This window comes from Amphiura filiformis, chromosome 16 (genome assembly GCF_039555335.1).
Source record: "Amphiura filiformis chromosome 16, Afil_fr2py, whole genome shotgun sequence".
Lineage (NCBI taxonomy): Eukaryota > Metazoa > Echinodermata > Ophiuroidea > Amphilepidida > Amphiuridae > Amphiura > Amphiura filiformis.
Window position 1 is genome coordinate 35,451,770 of NC_092643.1, and position 18,330 is coordinate 35,470,099.

The 18,330-nt window shown below is 37.8% G+C and overlaps 1 protein-coding gene across 1 annotated transcript in view; it reads right to left on the bottom strand.

Annotated features, from left to right (window-relative positions):
• Positions 1-3,753: 3,753 nt before the first annotated feature.
• Positions 3,754-18,330, bottom strand: part of LOC140172600 (cystine/glutamate transporter-like) — a 34,087-nt gene continuing 19,510 nt past the window's right edge. The window contains exons 6-10 of the mRNA XM_072195738.1: positions 11,360-11,463; positions 10,313-10,409; positions 8,546-8,695; positions 7,310-7,487; positions 3,754-6,324 (exon numbers count right to left, since the gene is read on the bottom strand). Of these exons, the coding sequence (XP_072051839.1) occupies positions 6,260-6,324; positions 7,310-7,487; positions 8,546-8,695; positions 10,313-10,409; positions 11,360-11,463 (594 nt within the window). The 3' untranslated portion in view covers positions 3,754-6,259. The remainder of the gene's footprint in view (positions 6,325-7,309; positions 7,488-8,545; positions 8,696-10,312; positions 10,410-11,359; positions 11,464-18,330) is intronic.

Sequence of the window (18,330 nt, forward strand, 5' to 3'; positions counted from 1 at the left end):
CGAAAGTTCTTTTGTTTCAGAATGTCCTTCTCATAGTTTGTATTCAACAAACAAAACAAAATATCAAATTGAAAATAAATGTGTAGTTTTATAATTGGCCTAGGCCCACACCTTCTCAGACCCATCCACGCAATAAATAAATAAATAAATAAATAAATAAATAAATAAATAAATAAATAAATAAATAAATAAATAAATAAATAAATAAATAAATAAATAAATAAATAAATAAATAAATATATAAATAAATATAATTAAATTCAGGTGAGTTGAAACCATCCAAAAGGGAAAGTGCTCAACCCGTTAGGGGAGCATGAACATAACATTTTATGTTTTTTATATAAATAAATATATAAATAAATACGCAAGGAATGTATTTATATATGCTGGGCAAATTCTGAATACCCTGGCACAATACTACCTGATGGGGACATTCGTCCCATTGCACAAAATGGAATGGTTCAAAAAAGTTTATGGTACCCGACGTTCTACAGCTTTTTATAAAAATTTCGCGGGAAAAGACCAAAATTGAAAAGAAATGGGGTTTCAAATTGCAGGCTATGTTAGCACATCTATGACAATGACAAAGGTACCAAAATCTTTTTTGATGATTTTTACGATCGTTCGGATGAGCAAATCACTGAATGGGCCTTTAATAATTTAAAAATACCTCAAATGACACCGAGACTGGAACACCAGTTGGAGAGAGATATTTTTGGATGAAGTCTGTGAGCAATTTCGGCCTTATTTTGTTTTTCAAAGTGAATGATGAAAAGTTTTATAATGACTCAATGGCTTTAGTGGAGCTTAAAACATGCTCCATGAAAGTTCATGGAGAAGAATGTCTATCACAGCCCCATGTCCCAGCAAATACAAAAATGTTTTAAAAACGTTATAAACGTGTTATAAACGCGTTTGGTTATGGTCAATAAAACGTTTTATATGAAAAACACTATAGGCCTACCAACATTTTAAAAATGTCAAATGTTATTGCAAAATATTTTTTCGAAACTTATATTATCATGTACGAATGTTTTGCATAACGTTTTCTAAAACGTTTCCTGAATGTTATTAGAACGTTTTATACCCGTTATATAACTCGCCCTATCAATTGTGTAATTTGTGCTTGTTGGGGTGGTTGTAATATTTGGGCAACACAACAACTTATTTACTTTATAAAATACCGTCGAGAATTACAGATCGAATATATTTTCTTTAACTGCACTCCGCCGCTGCGGCGTGCGTGATCGTTTTGTGGTATCTGAAATCCCATTTGTTAAGGATAACCCTTCCTAACCTTAACCTTAAAAATATAAAACATAAAACATAACATAAAACATAACATAACATAACATAACAAAAAACATAAAACATAAAACATAACATAAAACATAACATAAAACATAACATAAAACATAACATAACATAACATAACATAACATAAAACATAACATAAAACATAACATAAAACATAACATAAAACATAACATAAAAAAAAACATAAAACATAACATAAAACATAACATAAAACATAACATAAAACTTAACATAAAACATAACATAAAACATAACATAAAACATATATAACATAAAACATATCATAACATAGGCTATAATAGGCCTAGCTTTTTACCTTCATTTTTGTTTTCACTGTTTTGTAATTTTGGTTTGTATTGTAATTCTGCACTGCAAAAGCAGCAGAGTAACACTTTAATGGCCAAGGTTTGTACAGTGAATGTACAGGGTGTTAATGTCATTATAAAACACGTAATAAAGATGTTTCTCCATTTCTGAGTGATTTTTCAGTTCTCTTCTCTTGCACTGGTGCCTATTTCACATTTCCAATTTGGTTGCAATAATTGCATGTGCTTTTTATTTTTTAACTGTGCAATATACATGAACATCTTTTTTTACCTTACATGTAGGCCTACATCTTTTTTTACCTTACATTACATCAATTGTTTTCTTTAATCCTGATATATTGTTGCCACGTGTTTATCCCTTTTTGTATATTTTGTAACGCGCATTAAGAACATGTTTGTAATGCGCCAGAGGAGAATAAATTATTCTTATTTTTAAAGACGTTACATGAATCGATAAGGTACTACAGAAATGTTCTTATAATAAAACTTAGGGAAGACCATGAAAATTTGAAGTTTCTCCTGTATTGTAGAATCATACCTTATATTAAAGAGCTCATTAAATTTAAATGAATATGCAAATTCTTGACGTTATGTTTTTCATTCTTGACGTTATGTTATGAATATGGAAATTGATAACGTCGTCTAATGAATATGCAAATGATTGACATCACCTTATGAATATGCAAATTGATGACGTCATTCATAAATATGAAAGTTATGATGTCATATGATGAATATGCAAATTTGTGACCTCATCTAGTGAATATTCAAACAACCCCCCTTCGTAGTCCGTATTACAAAATATGGCTCAGTAGTTCTAGGGTTAAGGTTTTCAAATTGGGACCCCAAACATTTGGCATGCGCATGTGCAATTGGTGGGGGGGTTAAGCGAAGAGTTTTTGGCAGGTCGAGAGGGGAAGCCATTTTGCAGCCCGAGAAGGGAAAGCATTTTTGGCACGAAGTTTGGAAATTTTATCCCGGGGGGGGGGTGGCAGGCTCATAATTATTAATTCAAATACTTTTTGACTGGTATAATTTGTTTAATGGAATGTTGGATTATAAGTTCACATGGGTGTCACAAGCTCTAAGTTCATATAGCACCACCGTGCACGATTCTAACGTATCCATCTATCTTCTAAAAGGAGGCAAAAATAATGACGACATTCATTTGAGCTATCTTCAGTAGATAGCAAAACACACGAATTCAGAATAATACCAAAAGACAACAACACGTGTTACGATTATAAAATTATGAAACCGAACATTATTTTCTTCTTTTTTAATGCACATGAACGCGTGTTAGGCTGTTTTATTATCATTTTATTCATCTTTTTCTGCCGTCTATATAGCTCATACGCACATGTTGTATAAGTTATCGACTTTCCGTATGTAGGCATATCTAAGCCCCGGGATCTAAGCTTTTTTGAGCGTATTATTGAAAAGCCCATAAATGTGGGGCAGAAATCGCTTGGATGCGGGCTCAGATGCTCTCCCATCCATTTTGACCTACCAAAACTTGTTTGACTGGCACCCCTTTTGTATTTTTGGCTTGGCTAATATTTCCTTCCTGAGGGGCCATTCATAATTAATGCGACAGGGGAGATAGTATACCTATATTGTGTGGGACTCCTTGGTCCGTGAAATTGTCAGTGTCTTTGTCTTACTAATTAATGGACCTTTAACAATATTTATCTAAGTTTCTGTCTTTTAATGGTGTACTATTTTGTAATCCTGTATTATTATTATTATCATTTGAAAATAAAATATCTGCCTTGCCACTAACATTCCATATCTCACCAATCCAGCTCGAAATGTGGGTGTGTGTGCGGGGGGGGGGGCGGGGGACAATCAGCCAGAATTGTCAGAAAATGGCTGAAAAGAACAATAAAAGGGTCATTTTGCCGAAAGGTGGGGTGGGGGAGGCATCCCCCTGCCAACCGGGATTGACCGGCGGGGGAAGCAGGGTCTCTGTGTCGTCATTCTCTGTTTGCTATATAAAGTGTATAGAAATCATATTAAGGATTCTAAAAGAAAGAAAAACTATGCCAAAGTCGATAGAATAACAATATTAGAGACGGATCACACAGCAATATTAGTTTTAGCAGTAAAGTTTAATGGAATGCACTTGAACAGGTAGATATGTTGAATACAAAAATGAATCACATTTATATTTTAGAATTATATAATACAACATAACTGGCGGGATGGGGGCACGTCCCCCTATTTTTTTCCATGGCGGACGTCTCCCCTAAAAATCCTAATAAGAGAAGCAATACCGGGGTAAGTGCCCTGTGTATCGTCCGTTTAGCGAGAGGCAAAATAGGTTAAAATTACACAATTTTAACGCGCGCACTAGCCCACCCACTGCTCGCTTTCTAGTAAAACCAGCCCAAAATAATATGCTAGGCCCCTCTGAATTTCATTAAAGCCATATAAATGTACAATCTTATAACATGAAATTGGGTAATTTTTTTTCAAACCTGATTTTTTGGCATATTTATAATAATATGTACACATTACATGTCCCTAACTTACACCTAAATGGAATCAGTCAAATGTGTTGTGTGTCAAGGGCAACAGAGCAAAGTTCTTCCAATAGAACTGCATGTTAAACGGCCAAAATAGCCTGTGGGGTTTCTTTCACTTAACCTAATTGACAGAAACCCTTCCCCGACAGTAATTACTAGTATTATTTCAGCATTTTGAGTACAGAATAATAAATTTAAAATTGGAAGGAAATCGTACATTATGGCTTTAATGGTTTCACCGCCACTGTTTGCCAAACGTTTGCCTAATGAATTATAGCACAAGAAACATAACAAACAGAATTCTAAAAGCTTCTAAAATATTATCTCTCTCGTTCAAAAGACAAAAATTGATGGCATTTGATTCAAAACTGGGATCTGCCCCAGCAGGTTAAAAATACACAAAGACCACAGATTGAAATGGTCTTGGGCTTTCACCAGCGAGATCATCAGTAATTGATTGCCACCTGTCTTGGGGAGTTTTGGTCCTCTTATAATCAAGACTCCCTCGAGGTGGGGGCCGGCAGTGAAAAAACACCACCTCCCGCTGGTGAGACAACACCTTATTTTGTACAGAAAATACCAGCTACACTTAATAGATTACTAGATTAAGGATGTACAAAATCGTAGACACTCTGTATAAAACTGTTCATTTGAAAAATATAAGGAAATTGATATTTACAAGAACGCAGAAAATAGTCATACAGTACACATTTACTTGTTAAAAGTATCACCGCCACCACCATATATAGCTTATATAGTGAGATTTAAAATGTCGCTACCAGTACCAGATATTTTTATTAGACGCCAACAACAACATCAACAACAACAACTTTACAATACCGCCTCCAACATCACCATATCCATCTCATACCTATTCCTCCTCCCTCCTCATTCGCCGTAAGGGCTAGGCTCTTAAGTTATTTGCTACAATCATTGAGGTTGTAATTAATATTAACACAACATTTTATACAGCGCCCAATGCTTAGGTTCCTCTAGGCGCTTTAAAAGATACAAAGACCAATGCACTTAGAATGAACAACTAAACTTCTCAACAAAAGTTTTGAAAGTTTTTTCAAGCATCTATATCTCAGATTATTTGTGACATGTTCATGTAGTGCTGCATATCAATGGATAGCTACTTTATTCCCCTTTACAATGACACCACATTTGAAACAATCACATTTTCATGGCTGAGTACACGTCTTGTGAATGTAGTGGAACAGAATGTGTCAAATTATCCATTATTCTGTGCAGCAAGCTGCAATCCCATATCTTCACAATCTGGGACCAAATGCATATCCTCCAAGACAACACTCGCCCCCACAGAGCCAGGGTAGTCAACGACTACCTACAGAGTATAATGGAGTTTAGAGGAGGAAATGCCCATCAGCCCAGACCTCAAACCGATTGAACACTTGTGGGACCAGCTGCTATTCGTGCTGTGCGTGACAGAGTAGCCAATGCAACCACATTGAATGACCTGCGACGAATCCTGGTTGAAGAATGCAATGCCATCCCACAGCAACGTGTGTCCATGCTGGTGAGCAGCATGAGGAGGAGATGCCGGCTGTTGTGGCTGCGTATGGTTTTCCATCCGCTATTGAGGTTAGTGACTAATGTTGTTCAAGCAAAGAATAATGGTTAATTTGGCATATTCTGTTTGAGGAGCCCCACTACATTCACAAGACGTGTACTCAGCCGTGAACAATGCGATTTTTTCAAATGTGGTGTCATTGTAAAGGGGAAAAGGTAGATATCCGTTGATAATGCAACACGATATGAATATGTCAAATCGGAGATAAAGATACTTGAAAAAAACTTTCCAAACTTTTGTTCAGGAGTTTTATGGCACAGCTGTATTTGAGCAAACACGAATCCCGATGTTAAAAATTTTACACGTCATTTCTCCCCACAGCCCTTGACCATTGATCTCTGATATCGATGCTACCACAGGATACACCTAGTAGCTATGGACCATTATTGTACCAAATGTATTTTCCAAATCCATAAGTTTCAAGGCACAGCGGCATGGTAGAATGCCAATACTGAATTGAAAGATATAAGGAAACCAATCGACCCTCTTTTTGACTAATACGTCTTGGCTTCTTGATGGATGACAACCAGCAGCTTTTGGAAGAAATGTGTAGAATGTGCTGCAGAAGGAAATAGAAAGAAAATGATGTTGAGTGCAGATATACGTAAACGACAATGATCACTCGTATACACCCACCCCACACAGTGTCATCGCCCCGATATCTTCATGGTAGAAATCGCCATGGTAGGTTGAATCCACAGCCACGCATGGCCATTTTATTCCACCTTTAATATGAGACGCAGTAGCCAAGTGACCTGACTAAGGCTACTGACAATAGCCGGGGTAATTGATTTCTCGATGTGTGAGTAAGCTTGTATACGTCATTGCGAGCCGTTTGGCGAGCCGTTTGAAAATTTACCCCCCGGGGGGGGGCTCATAATTATTATTGCACAGCCTCTGAGAAGTCGACAGAGATCGGGTAGACCTAAGACATTTATCTCAAGCAATTCAATACTCCCTACAGATATCATCTGTTCTGTTGGACATGTATTATACTCATCTTTCTTTATAAATGTCTCAATCAGAGCCAGTCAGGTGAGCAGGCGAGTCTCGCATAAATCCACAATGTCTGCTTCAAGCCGTCCGAATTCCTCCATACTGATTGACTTTTTCATGATCTTTGTGGCCTCCGCTGATGTGTCTTCTGGGTTTCTACAGTTTCTCTGTCACTGCGTTGCCCTGTGGAAATGGCAACTTATCATCAGGCAGTTCATTCGCACCCCTGCCACTCTGTTGGCTGTTGCTGCCAGTGAGCAGTCACTGGGACTCGGGCCGTAACGGGCGAGAGGGGTTGAATGGTTAAACTCGTATGATTAGTGGCCTGAATCTACTCTCTTCGCACGCGATCAGTGACTTCCCGATCGTGAGTGAGATGTAACATTACTTACTTACAAAGAGGTTGGGCCATCGCCACCAGCCTCTGGACCTTTTCAATGATCTCGTTGTGGTTCGTCTTTGGTTTTCCTTCCCCGGGGGTAATTAACCCCAGCTGCTACGCATAAACCTTTCAGAAAATGATTGTATTGAAATCACATGGTACTTACTTAATGCATTCATGATGCATTGAGGTTTTCCCTTCCATAGAACACAGATGAGATAAACGGGGATAGCTGAAAGCACCATAGCCAGTCCGATCCCACAGTCAATAGGCGCTGAATATAGAGACAGCGCTACCATACTGAGGGCACAGATGACGAATAGAATGGGACATATCAAAGGCACCTGTCGATGAAAATCGATCGAGTGATTAATTGATTGATGGTTTACGTAATTTATCTTACATGTTTTAATTGGCAAAACTCAGGCGATGACAACGTCTTGGGGTGCGTATGTTTAAGAATATATTTATATGAAGGTGCGTGTGCGATACGGGTGTGCGTGTACGTCACCCTAGTTTCACATTACGTTTCACTACCTGGAGAGAATTGAATTTCCTCCTGAGGTTCGTATCTGTCAATGAGTTGACCAGATCACAAGAATGTCATTATAGCTAGAGGCAGTATAACACAAATGGGTCAATAAGTTACATAAAAATGACCTTGTGTGGTATTTTGTTCCCAGGAAGTGAGTTTTGCCTGAGGCAATTTGTGGTTAAATATTGATCCCTCACTACAAGAGTTATTACCATCGATTTGGTTGAAAAAGGAGGTGAGACATGATCAAATCTCTCCAGGTAACAAAACGTAGTCAAGTGGTCATTTTATAATTCAAAGACTATATTTTTATAACATAAAGGACATGGCTATGGTCTCATTAGTGAATTATTGTATGATCAGCCCCTATGTTCGACCCGGGTGTTCGACAAACATATATGCAAAGGGAAAAGGGAGATTAATTCAGTTTTTTGTAGAACGGTAAACTGCAGATCCGTCGGAAAACGCTTTTTCAATGGGAAATGAACTTTGCTGCTTGGATGATGTCAGGATGAGGTTAGCATTTATTCCGTATTGAAAAGCGTGTTCCGACGAATCTGCACTCGACCGGTCTGTTTACATTCAGGTCTATGGAGAGAGTGGTAATTGAGGGAGCAATTTTCTCAGTTCAAATTCAAATTGCGTGAATATCCTCAAATAAAAACTGTCAAATAACATTACCGGGACAAATGCGCGTGAGCAGCAAGCGAATTTAGGGCAAAAAGCTAGGACAATAATAACCGGGCTAAATGAAGATGCCGATTTCCTCACTATTTGAAGGCAATCGTGTCGGTGCATATGGGTGTAGGATGGGGTGCGTGTGCGGGTGAGGAGGTGAAGTGTGCAGATGCGCCAGTGATTGCATACCTTATAAGGTCGTGGAAGATCCGGATATTTCCATCTGTAGTACGGTACAATGCTAGTAGCAACAGCAACGAATAGCCAATTGGCAAAGCTAAGGTAATTGATCAATGAATAGATATTCGATGGAAACACCATTATTACAGATAGAATATGCTGCAAGACATAATATAAAAAAAAAAAAAAAGAATGTATTTTATTAAACCCGTCAATTTTTCTGTAATTTTGTGAGAAAAATTACATGTAGTTTAAAACCAATTTGGGAATGCGATTCATTCCTTTTATTCGACTGCGGCGCAGGCGACCACAAATATTTTCCAATCACCACGTACGGTCCATACTTAGAGGTCATGAGGCAATAGCATCTGGTTATAAATCGTTGTTAGTATCCCCCAGCTTCTGTGCATAAGTCAGACAGATTGTCCTTTGTCGCCTTAGTCTCTTTTTGATAGAACTTGATGAGAATATCTTTTACATGGATTCTCCACTGACATCGTCAGTATTTGCCCAAGGAAGCGGAGGTGACGCTGCCTTACTAGGTGATTAGAGGCTGGATGTCAGTCATAGCATAGGTCCGGGCAGCAATATATGTTTTTTCCGTAGTTAACATTTGAATAACTACGGAAAAAAGTTCGCGTCCGGGCATGGCTCACACAGTGAAGGCGCTTGATGTTTTAAAGCCACATGCATTGGCATATTGTATGGCCCAGCGGAAAGTTAGCCCATATTTGCAAGACTATCCATGCCTTCAAGGTGGAATAAACCTACCCATGTTACTGTCTGGCCATGGTCTGGCCATCTGTACGTCTGCTGTTTTCCTGGGAAACGATGATTCCTAATGTGGTGCTTTAAGCATAATCCTGTGGCATTATGTAGCGAATACATTTGCCTTATTGTCCATGTCCCCGGATATCACACAAGATTCATATAGAAGCACTATTACACAGGTGCTATTGAACCTAATTTTGGTTGTGATGGAGGTTGATGGACTTCTCCAAAGGTGCTCTATATTAATGGCTGCAATATTTGGCAAGGCGAACGGAACAAGAAGTCTATAAAGTCTTTATTCATCGTGGCCCAGGTTCATTTTACAGTCTAGTTAGTTAGAAGCCAAATATAAAAAAACCCAAAAAAACTAACCCCTGAAGTGTATTTTAAACGAAAATTATTTGGTCGTAATAAAAGAAAAATTCTCAATAATAATACAAGAGGTCATGCTGATCCTATTATTGCCAGTTGGGTCCAAGCATAGTCCAGTAGCAGTGGCGTACCGTGGCCGCCCCAACCCCGGGGGCTGAAGAAAATTTAATTTTGCCGCCCTTCCTCAACAAAAGGTTGACCCAATTTTTTTCTCGGTCGTTTGAAAAAGTGAAGAGCAAAAAAAAAAAAAAAAAAAAAAAAAGGGGTTTCAGGCGCTAGCGCCCTAAAAGCAGCACATTTTGATGATGTATAATACCATTTTTTCCACATTTTTTATGCTTTATCAAATTCCCCCTTCGTTTTTGCCGCCCTTCTTCTTCCGCCGCCCTTCATTTTGGCCGCCCCTGCTTTTACCACGGGGGCTGGCGCTAAAGCCCCACCCAAACAATACGCGCATGAGTAGTAGCCTGGATACAAGAGCAATTATTATTTTAGAGATATGGCAGACAGAATGGGATGGCGCTGCAGCACGAAGTGGATAAAGTCTTTTGAATTTGCCGGGTTTTACCTAGATTGAATACTGCCCTCTAACGCAAGCTTCGATTTCTTCATAAGCATACCGTGTTAACTTACCAAAGCGATAATTGCAGGTGACGGAGTGAGTCTACGTATGCTGATCATTGAAAACAATTCAGGAAGGACTCCTTCACGGGAACCAATAAACATTATTCTGTGAAATAAATTCAGACATAATGAGATATGCAAAGGTGTGATATCACAATGCGCGTGTATAAATGTGTATGTGGGTGCGTGAATTGGTAGGCTAGATCCTCCAGTCCTCGAATAATCACGCACTGGGTAAAAAGGGAGTTGCTATTGGGCTATTCCAGAAAATAGATGCACACCCCTATAGAGGAGTTCGGATATCCGGACTTTTTGTCCAGTCGTGACTGTTGGAAATCCAGACATTTAAAGTGCCCAAAGGCAAAAAAATCCGGCAGAAAAATAGTTTAAAATCAGAAATCCTCAATATGAGCGCTCATTTTCAACATTTCCGTGATTTTTCCTTCATTTGATTGGATTTCCAAGCTTTTTCCAGTAACATTGGCAACTGGAAATCCAGTCGTTTTCAGAAAGCAAACTTGGAAATCCGGACATTTCTTTGATTGAAAATTTACTCCTCTATAGGGGGTGTTCACCTATTTTCTGGAATAGCCCATTAGCTGCTATTATATCCAGGCGTGAAGGATTCAGGACAGTGCAGTGGGTATTGGTGGGGTACAACATTTATTTTATAAAGATTATAATATCGTCACTTGTAGTAGCGTTGCCTCGTCTCTGTACATGAGAATGTTCTGATAATAGAATAACCGATAAATTCAGTTATATTCCTTACGTCATTTGCAAAATGTGAATGAAATTAGGGATAAAAAACTCAACTGGCGATTGACCCCCTGTTCCGCCCGGTTAGGCCGGCCGAGGACTTTCGATTTCATCCTTGGAGGTTGTATTGCATTGTAGGAAACATACGGTGTGCTCAAGTTGCTACCATCAGTTGCAAACACAAACATTTCCACTTTTACCTTGATTTAGTAAGTGACTTCTTTCGTCTTCATAAAATCGGTTTGATATAATTTTGCCAGTTTCTAAGGCTGCTTTATATAAAAATTATAGACCTACCTTGCAGAGGAAAATGTCGTACCAACTCTGTTTCCCAGACAAGACAGACCAACCAAGATTTGAACTATCCACGCCCAATCTCCCAATATTGGAATTGCAAAATCCTGTCGTGTGTAAACAAAGAATATTTGAGCAAACTTGAAGCTAGGCTGGCAAAAAAAGACTATGATACGCCATTTTTAATATGATTAAATCGTGCACCCATATGCCTTGAATATATCCCGTTATGTTTGGAACTTTTGTAAGACTTGCGCAGTTGAATAAATGTGTTGAAAGAATATGATAAGCGTCACTGTGCGTATTGAAAACCCAACTTGCGTCTTGAAAACAAAAACTGCAAAAAAAATCGGATTTTCTTGAGTTGGCAACGTTAAAGAGGGAAATGAGCATGCGCAGATCGTAAAAATTAGTCATTTCAGCTGATAAATGGCAACGCTGCATTCGTGGCTGTTGAAGAACTGGTGGATTCGCCCTACTATCATGGCAATTTCTGACACGAAGATATAGGGATGCTGACGCTGTGCACCATGAAGGGCGACATAAGGGAGACAGTAGAGAGATTGCGAAATTTACGTGAAACGTGACACGGGAACGCGAACGGCAAGCTACATTAGTCGAAAATCGGTTATTATGCCCTCTAGAGGGTGAAATCTATTGTGAATTGGTCAATCGTGGAATTACCGTAAGGCGATTACGTTGCGGTTGGTAGCAAAAATGACGTTCCAAAATGACAAAAAACGCATTATAAAATGCAGACAAATGTTATGTTTATCATGTTATGAAACGAATCAAAGTATCCTAATAGAACAAGTAGAGTCCGATATGCAATAAAATCCATTTTGGGGGTTAAAATTTGATCTCGTATAGACAAGAAGAAGTGAACAAATTTCGGTTTTTTTCGACGCGAATTCGAACGGGCAGATTGCCTATTCATTTGTGTGTGGAAAATGCCGTCCAAAAATCAGCTTGCGAAGAGGCGTTTTAGGCAAGATTGTGTCGTGTTACGGCATAAATGCGGTATAATTGTCTGTTTGGGACGGGGAACAGAAGTTCGTGCAACGCTATTTTTCGCCTTGCTTTTTCGTTTTGCAATAAACAGCTGTCAAAGTGTTTTGCTTATGGATACTATTCAGCAAACTCCAAAATGTTTTTAAAACATGATAATGCATGTGTTTTTGGTTTTATTTAAAACGTTTTGATAACATATCGATGTGTGTTTATATAAAAATCATGAAAACTCGTGTTATACTGAAAAAATAATACGACAACATTTTAAGACAAAATTCGAAATGCTATAGTAAAATATCATTTGGCAAACATATTTAAGTGTCTATTATGTTAGAACGTTTATCAGCATGTTTAGAACAAAGGGTTTTTTGAATGTTATTAAAACTTTTAATGCCCTTGACCCTCACATAACCTTTAACCAGACATTTAACGTTTTCTGTAATATATCTGTGTTGGCTGGGTAGTAATCGAACTAGGCATATTAGATTATCTATTTTCATTTTGCTTTAGAAAGTAAACAGGGTATTATTTATATAATAATGGAGTTTGTTTCTTCTTATTCGAATAATATACACCAAGACTTCCTAGGCATCCAACACCAAACTCTGTTTAGATTATTTAGACAAATAGCATACACGTGTGAACATAGGCCTATACTCATTTTCCAATAGCCCGCAAAACTCAAATATCGCTAATCTGGACTGAATGCTTAGAGCATTATAGATACAGCCAGTCGTATTTGCATATCAATACCGAGGAAAAGTAGTTCGATGAAAGAAGATAATCTTCTCTGGTTCGATGCACCCAAGATAAATCAATGGGGGCTTCCTATTACCTTTAGATTATTTGTCTCAGCATAGCGCCATCATGATTGCAATTGCGTTTACACGTAGTCTTGGTTCAGACTCTATGCGGCTATATCACGAACATACTTGGAACGACGAGCGTTACGACCGATACAAACTGGCTGTGTAGGAGGCTAGTTTGGATGTGAACGGGACTATGACGTTCTACCTCAAAATGCAGATATCCGTAACCCGTATGGCGTTTGCAGTGAACGCCTCTCCGCAATCTCTCTACTGCTTCAGTGCCGGGGAGCTGAAAATTGCCTTTGCCAACACTTGCAACCCCGGTTGCAAAGAATCAGTGCTTAACATGCTGTTTCTGGTGTTGGATTTCCCATTGGGTGCTCCCAGGTGCCCGCTGGTATTTTACCAGAGTGAGGGAATGAGCGCCCTCTGCCTCCCTAGCTCAGTTGCTGAACATGCCAGCTTCAAGGTGAAGGAAACTATCAGGTTCAACGGTCAGTATGTTCAAATGTCTTGACCATTTGTGTTTGCTACTGTAACGATGTAGACAGTACAGCCAGCTTTCTCCTTCTAGTTACTCATATCTTGGTGTTCATGGCATTTATTAGGTTTATAGGTTTAATACCAGGTCTTTCAAGAGTGCGGTAAGATCGGGTGCTGTTTTTCTGGTAGGGCTCGTTTAGTTTCAAGGTCTCTTGCCATGAACATCAAGCTCCATCTTCATTTTTTTGAGTATTCTAACGGACGGTAGTGATTCTGCTCCGCAGCCGACTGATGATGATGATGATGATGCACCATGGACATAGTGGAGATACTTCCTAATTTATGCATAAGAATTACAATAATCTCCTACCAGTAATAATTATGAGTAACTAATTGTATTTTCACATTAACGCATAGTCATCCATTAAATATTCAGCGTACACAAACTTATGATGTATGTATACACATATCGAGGGTTGAGATCCAGAAAGCCTTAACTCACAAAGGATTCCTTTGTGACTTACCCTCGATAAATAAAAGTGAATTATTCTATGTATTTACAGCTGTGTTGGCTTATAAATGCACTTTTATATAGTTCATGGATAAACAAATTTTCTGAATCAAAATACCCAGCAAACACAAAACATTTTCGCCATCATTCGCAAAAGGTTAGAAAAGGTTGTCAGAAAACGTTTAAACGTCGGGTTATATAAAGGGTATAAAACGTTTTCATAATATTCAAAAACGTTTTTTGATACCTAACTGCAAATATTCTAACATAATGTTATTCAAATGTTGACAAAATATTTGGCAAAATATGTTTGCCAAAAATATTTTATAATAACATTTTGAAAACATTTCAAAAATATATTTGTATTGTGTTTTCATACAAAACGTTTTGAAACGTTTTCACGACCTAACCCGACATTCAATGTTATTAAAACGTTTTCACTAAAACCAAAAATCTAAGATATAACCTGTTAAAAACGTTTTGTGTTTGCTGGGTAGGCATAAATAGCCAACATATTGAAGTGATAAAACTTATGATCTAAAAGTCTATATTCAAAGCCTTTAATCGGCATTATCTTCTTCGTCATTTCCCTCAACTTCATCTGCTCATCTGTCAAATCTGGCTTGGTTATTAGGTATCACTCTGCTGTCCACGACACCACGCCTTTATCCGTTTTCCCCTGTAGCTCACAAATTATCTCTTGATTAGTGTCATCATCTTTCAGCTGTATTATAAGTGGATAAAAAGTCCATATTGACGTTTCTCTTGACTGTCACATGGTCTTCCTATTCGCTCTTTCCTTGGCTTCAACTTCGCTTATGCCTCCTTATTCCTTTATGCTTCCATTGACATACTTTTCATACTTCGCACTCCTCATCTCCTCAGATGATTCTTTGGCTTCATTAAACCAGTCTTGATAGGCGGCATTGTCTTGCAGTTCTGAACTAAAATCATTTTTCATCCGATGACTCATCATCTTCCAGATCTTTAACCTCCTTTTCGGATTTATAGGAATCCTCTAATTGTTTTCTTTGGCCGGTATTCACAAAAGGAGACTAACTTTAGTCCTGGATTATCCCTAGTCCTGGACTAGTTAGTCCTGGTCTAAGGATGGTCCACGGATCAGGACTAATTGGTATTCACAAAAACTGGACTAACTAGTCCAGGCCTAACTCGCGATCTGAAAGTTAATCCGCGGACTATCTTTTCAGATTGCGAGTTAAGCCTGGACTAACGCGAGATCTAACGGTCAATCCATGGACTAATTGAACTGCACATGCGCAACAGCGTCATCAGAGGCCGCACATCATCGATCGCGGGTTTTCTATGGTAGTCCGATGAAAATGTGACAAGAGATCAATCTTGAAACACCCTGTACACAAACTTATTTGTCATTTATACATTAATAGGCCTACATATTTATGTTTATTTATGTGTTTTCTTTCTTGATTATAATTTCTTTTTAATTTAAAGTAGGCCAACGGGAATTTGAAAGAATGACTGCTAAAGAAAGTATAGGCCCTACGTTTATTAACGCTGTTTCGACAAGTCATTGTCCAGTATGGCTTTGCTTATTTAGTAGCGTATTATAAAAGTGAGGGACGGAGGGGCAGTAACAGGGGAGTTATTGCCAGGAGGAGCGGTTGTCCAGGTTTGACAATTTTTTTCCTGCTCGTACTTCGTTCACACCAATTTTCACGGTAAATATGGAAATTCTGATATGAGCTCGAGAGGGTATGATCGATCGGAGTAACGGAGTTGTAAAATTTTTCAACATTTTTATCAAAATTGCCTAAGAAATGGTCAAAGAAAAAGTCCCTTTTGTAAGCACCCACACTCCGTGAATCCGTGGGTGCTCATGAATCATGATTGTTGGCAAACTTTGAAAACAACCCCTTTTTGACTATCATTTTTCGAAAATTTCAGAGGAAATAGACCCATTTCTAATTTCAATCGATTTCTTGAAACCCTCATGTTGTTTTGGACAGAAACACGTAGGGCCTACGACTAGCAGGAGCGGATTTAGGGGGTGGGCGCAGCCGGCGCGCGCCCCCTCTATTTTTTGACTAGCAAAGGGCGCCGGTAACTTAAAAATACAAAAATTGTAAGAAATTAAAAAAAGGAACACATTCGGCCATGAACAGCAAACAATGGGCCAAAACCGTTGAGTTTTCGAGGGGGTAACCCCCTTTAACACATTTTTTTCGTCGTCGACCAAAAGGCGCCCCCTTTATCAAAAATTCCTGGATCCGACCCTGACTAGTCCCAACACTGCACCGATTTACTATATGCGCATTGATTTCCGTTTCCCAAAATAAGAATTTCGAGCATTGCGTGCATGATGAATAATTGGATATGCACATTTATTTTACTTGATTCATAGACGAACAGTTCTTCAATTTCTTTTTGCACCCAATCAGCGAATATGTTTTGAAAAATGACACTTTCTTGTGCGTTCCATAAATCATCCCATAGGTATTTTTCAAAATGTCCGATATTTGAGCTAATAACGAGTAGGAGTAGGCCTACAGGGACCGTGGGAACTGTAAGCATACAATTCAAAGTAACCGTCATCATGAAAACCTATTGCCAGTCCTGCCTTAATAAGATGTGTAACAAAATACCATTGCATATAACAACGGTTTAGAACCAGAACTTCTGATGTCCAAAATAGATGTTTTGCGCAATGATGAGTTCAAAAGCTTTCTGATAAAAATAGGTGTTTTGAAATAAAGGGACAGAATTTTGTCATACGTCACAAATTAATAGAGCATAATTTAAGTACACAATAAAATGGTGGACTTTACACCCGACTTTACATCCAAATAGCGACTTCTGGTTCGTCCCTCTCGGTAATATTCTTATAAGTGAAATATATGAAATTAATATTTTGGTTCTCGTCCCCTCCCTCCTCAATTTCTGGGATTTGTCAGATTTTTTTTGATTTTTTTTAGATTTTTGATTTTTTTTAGATTTTGGAATGATTTATGAAATCTTCATACATATAAATAAGTTTATTAGAGAACAAGCATCACTTCCAAGTCTTTTTGTGGTACTCTAGGGGTTTATCCTCAGAATCTCACATTTGAAAAAAAAAAAGGGCCTCATCGTTTCCTCGAGCACTGTTGGAGAAGACCGAAAACTACTGACAATGCTAATTTTACATTGAAAAAAAAAAAAAAAAAAAAAAACACCTCCTCCTCATCAATTCATAAAAATCCTCTTGACGAGAACCAAAACATTAATTTTATACGGCCTTATATGTTACCAAAATTCAAATGAGCCATAAACACACACACATGACTATTATGGTTATCATTTTTTTTTCTATTTTTATTATAGGTTTTCCCGTCCAATTTCAAACTTTGGTCGTTCAGTTTAATATAAGTGTCATTCCTTTTCGCGCGAAATTGAATGAACGCTTACATTCTCGATTTCAATTTAGCAAATGTGCAATCTATTTCGTTTAATACGCATTCAAAATTCTAAATAGTGCACCCAATTTCGCATATTATTGCAGCAAATTTCGCAAATTGTGCAGCCAAATTCACGTGGCCTTGAATTCAGAGCCTATTTGGAAATACAAATTCATATATGCGGAAACAAAATGGACAAATGTTCAATCGAATTCGCAAAGTGCAGAATCAAATCCAGAAGTTCTTAAATTTTTTACAATGGTTCAAATATAAAAATGCTATTTATATTACACATTAGATACATGTATCGTCAACATTGTTCAAACAAGCACGTTGCTATATTAAATGTGAAGGGAAAACATTTTAAGTCATGTTTAAAATTGCCGTATGCATAGGCCTATAGTAAAAAAGAAAATGAATTATAACTAATTATAATATTTTTCATGGTTTAGTTCAGAAACCATAAAGTGATGTATATGTCCCATAGTTCAATCAAGCTCAGTCTGGTTAATCATTACTGTGGTTAATCATATAAATTATAAAAATATAATGAAACTCTTCCTTTAAGTTAATGCTACTTCTTCTTACGATAGGTCTTTTTTAAATCTTCGTATTTTTATATATATGTATAGTATAAGAATAAAAACTGAATGAACACAGTCAAAACAACATCCAGAAATTAAATAGCTTAGCATATTTTGCAGTCGACTTATAAACATATCCTTTACATTACAACCTGTTTAA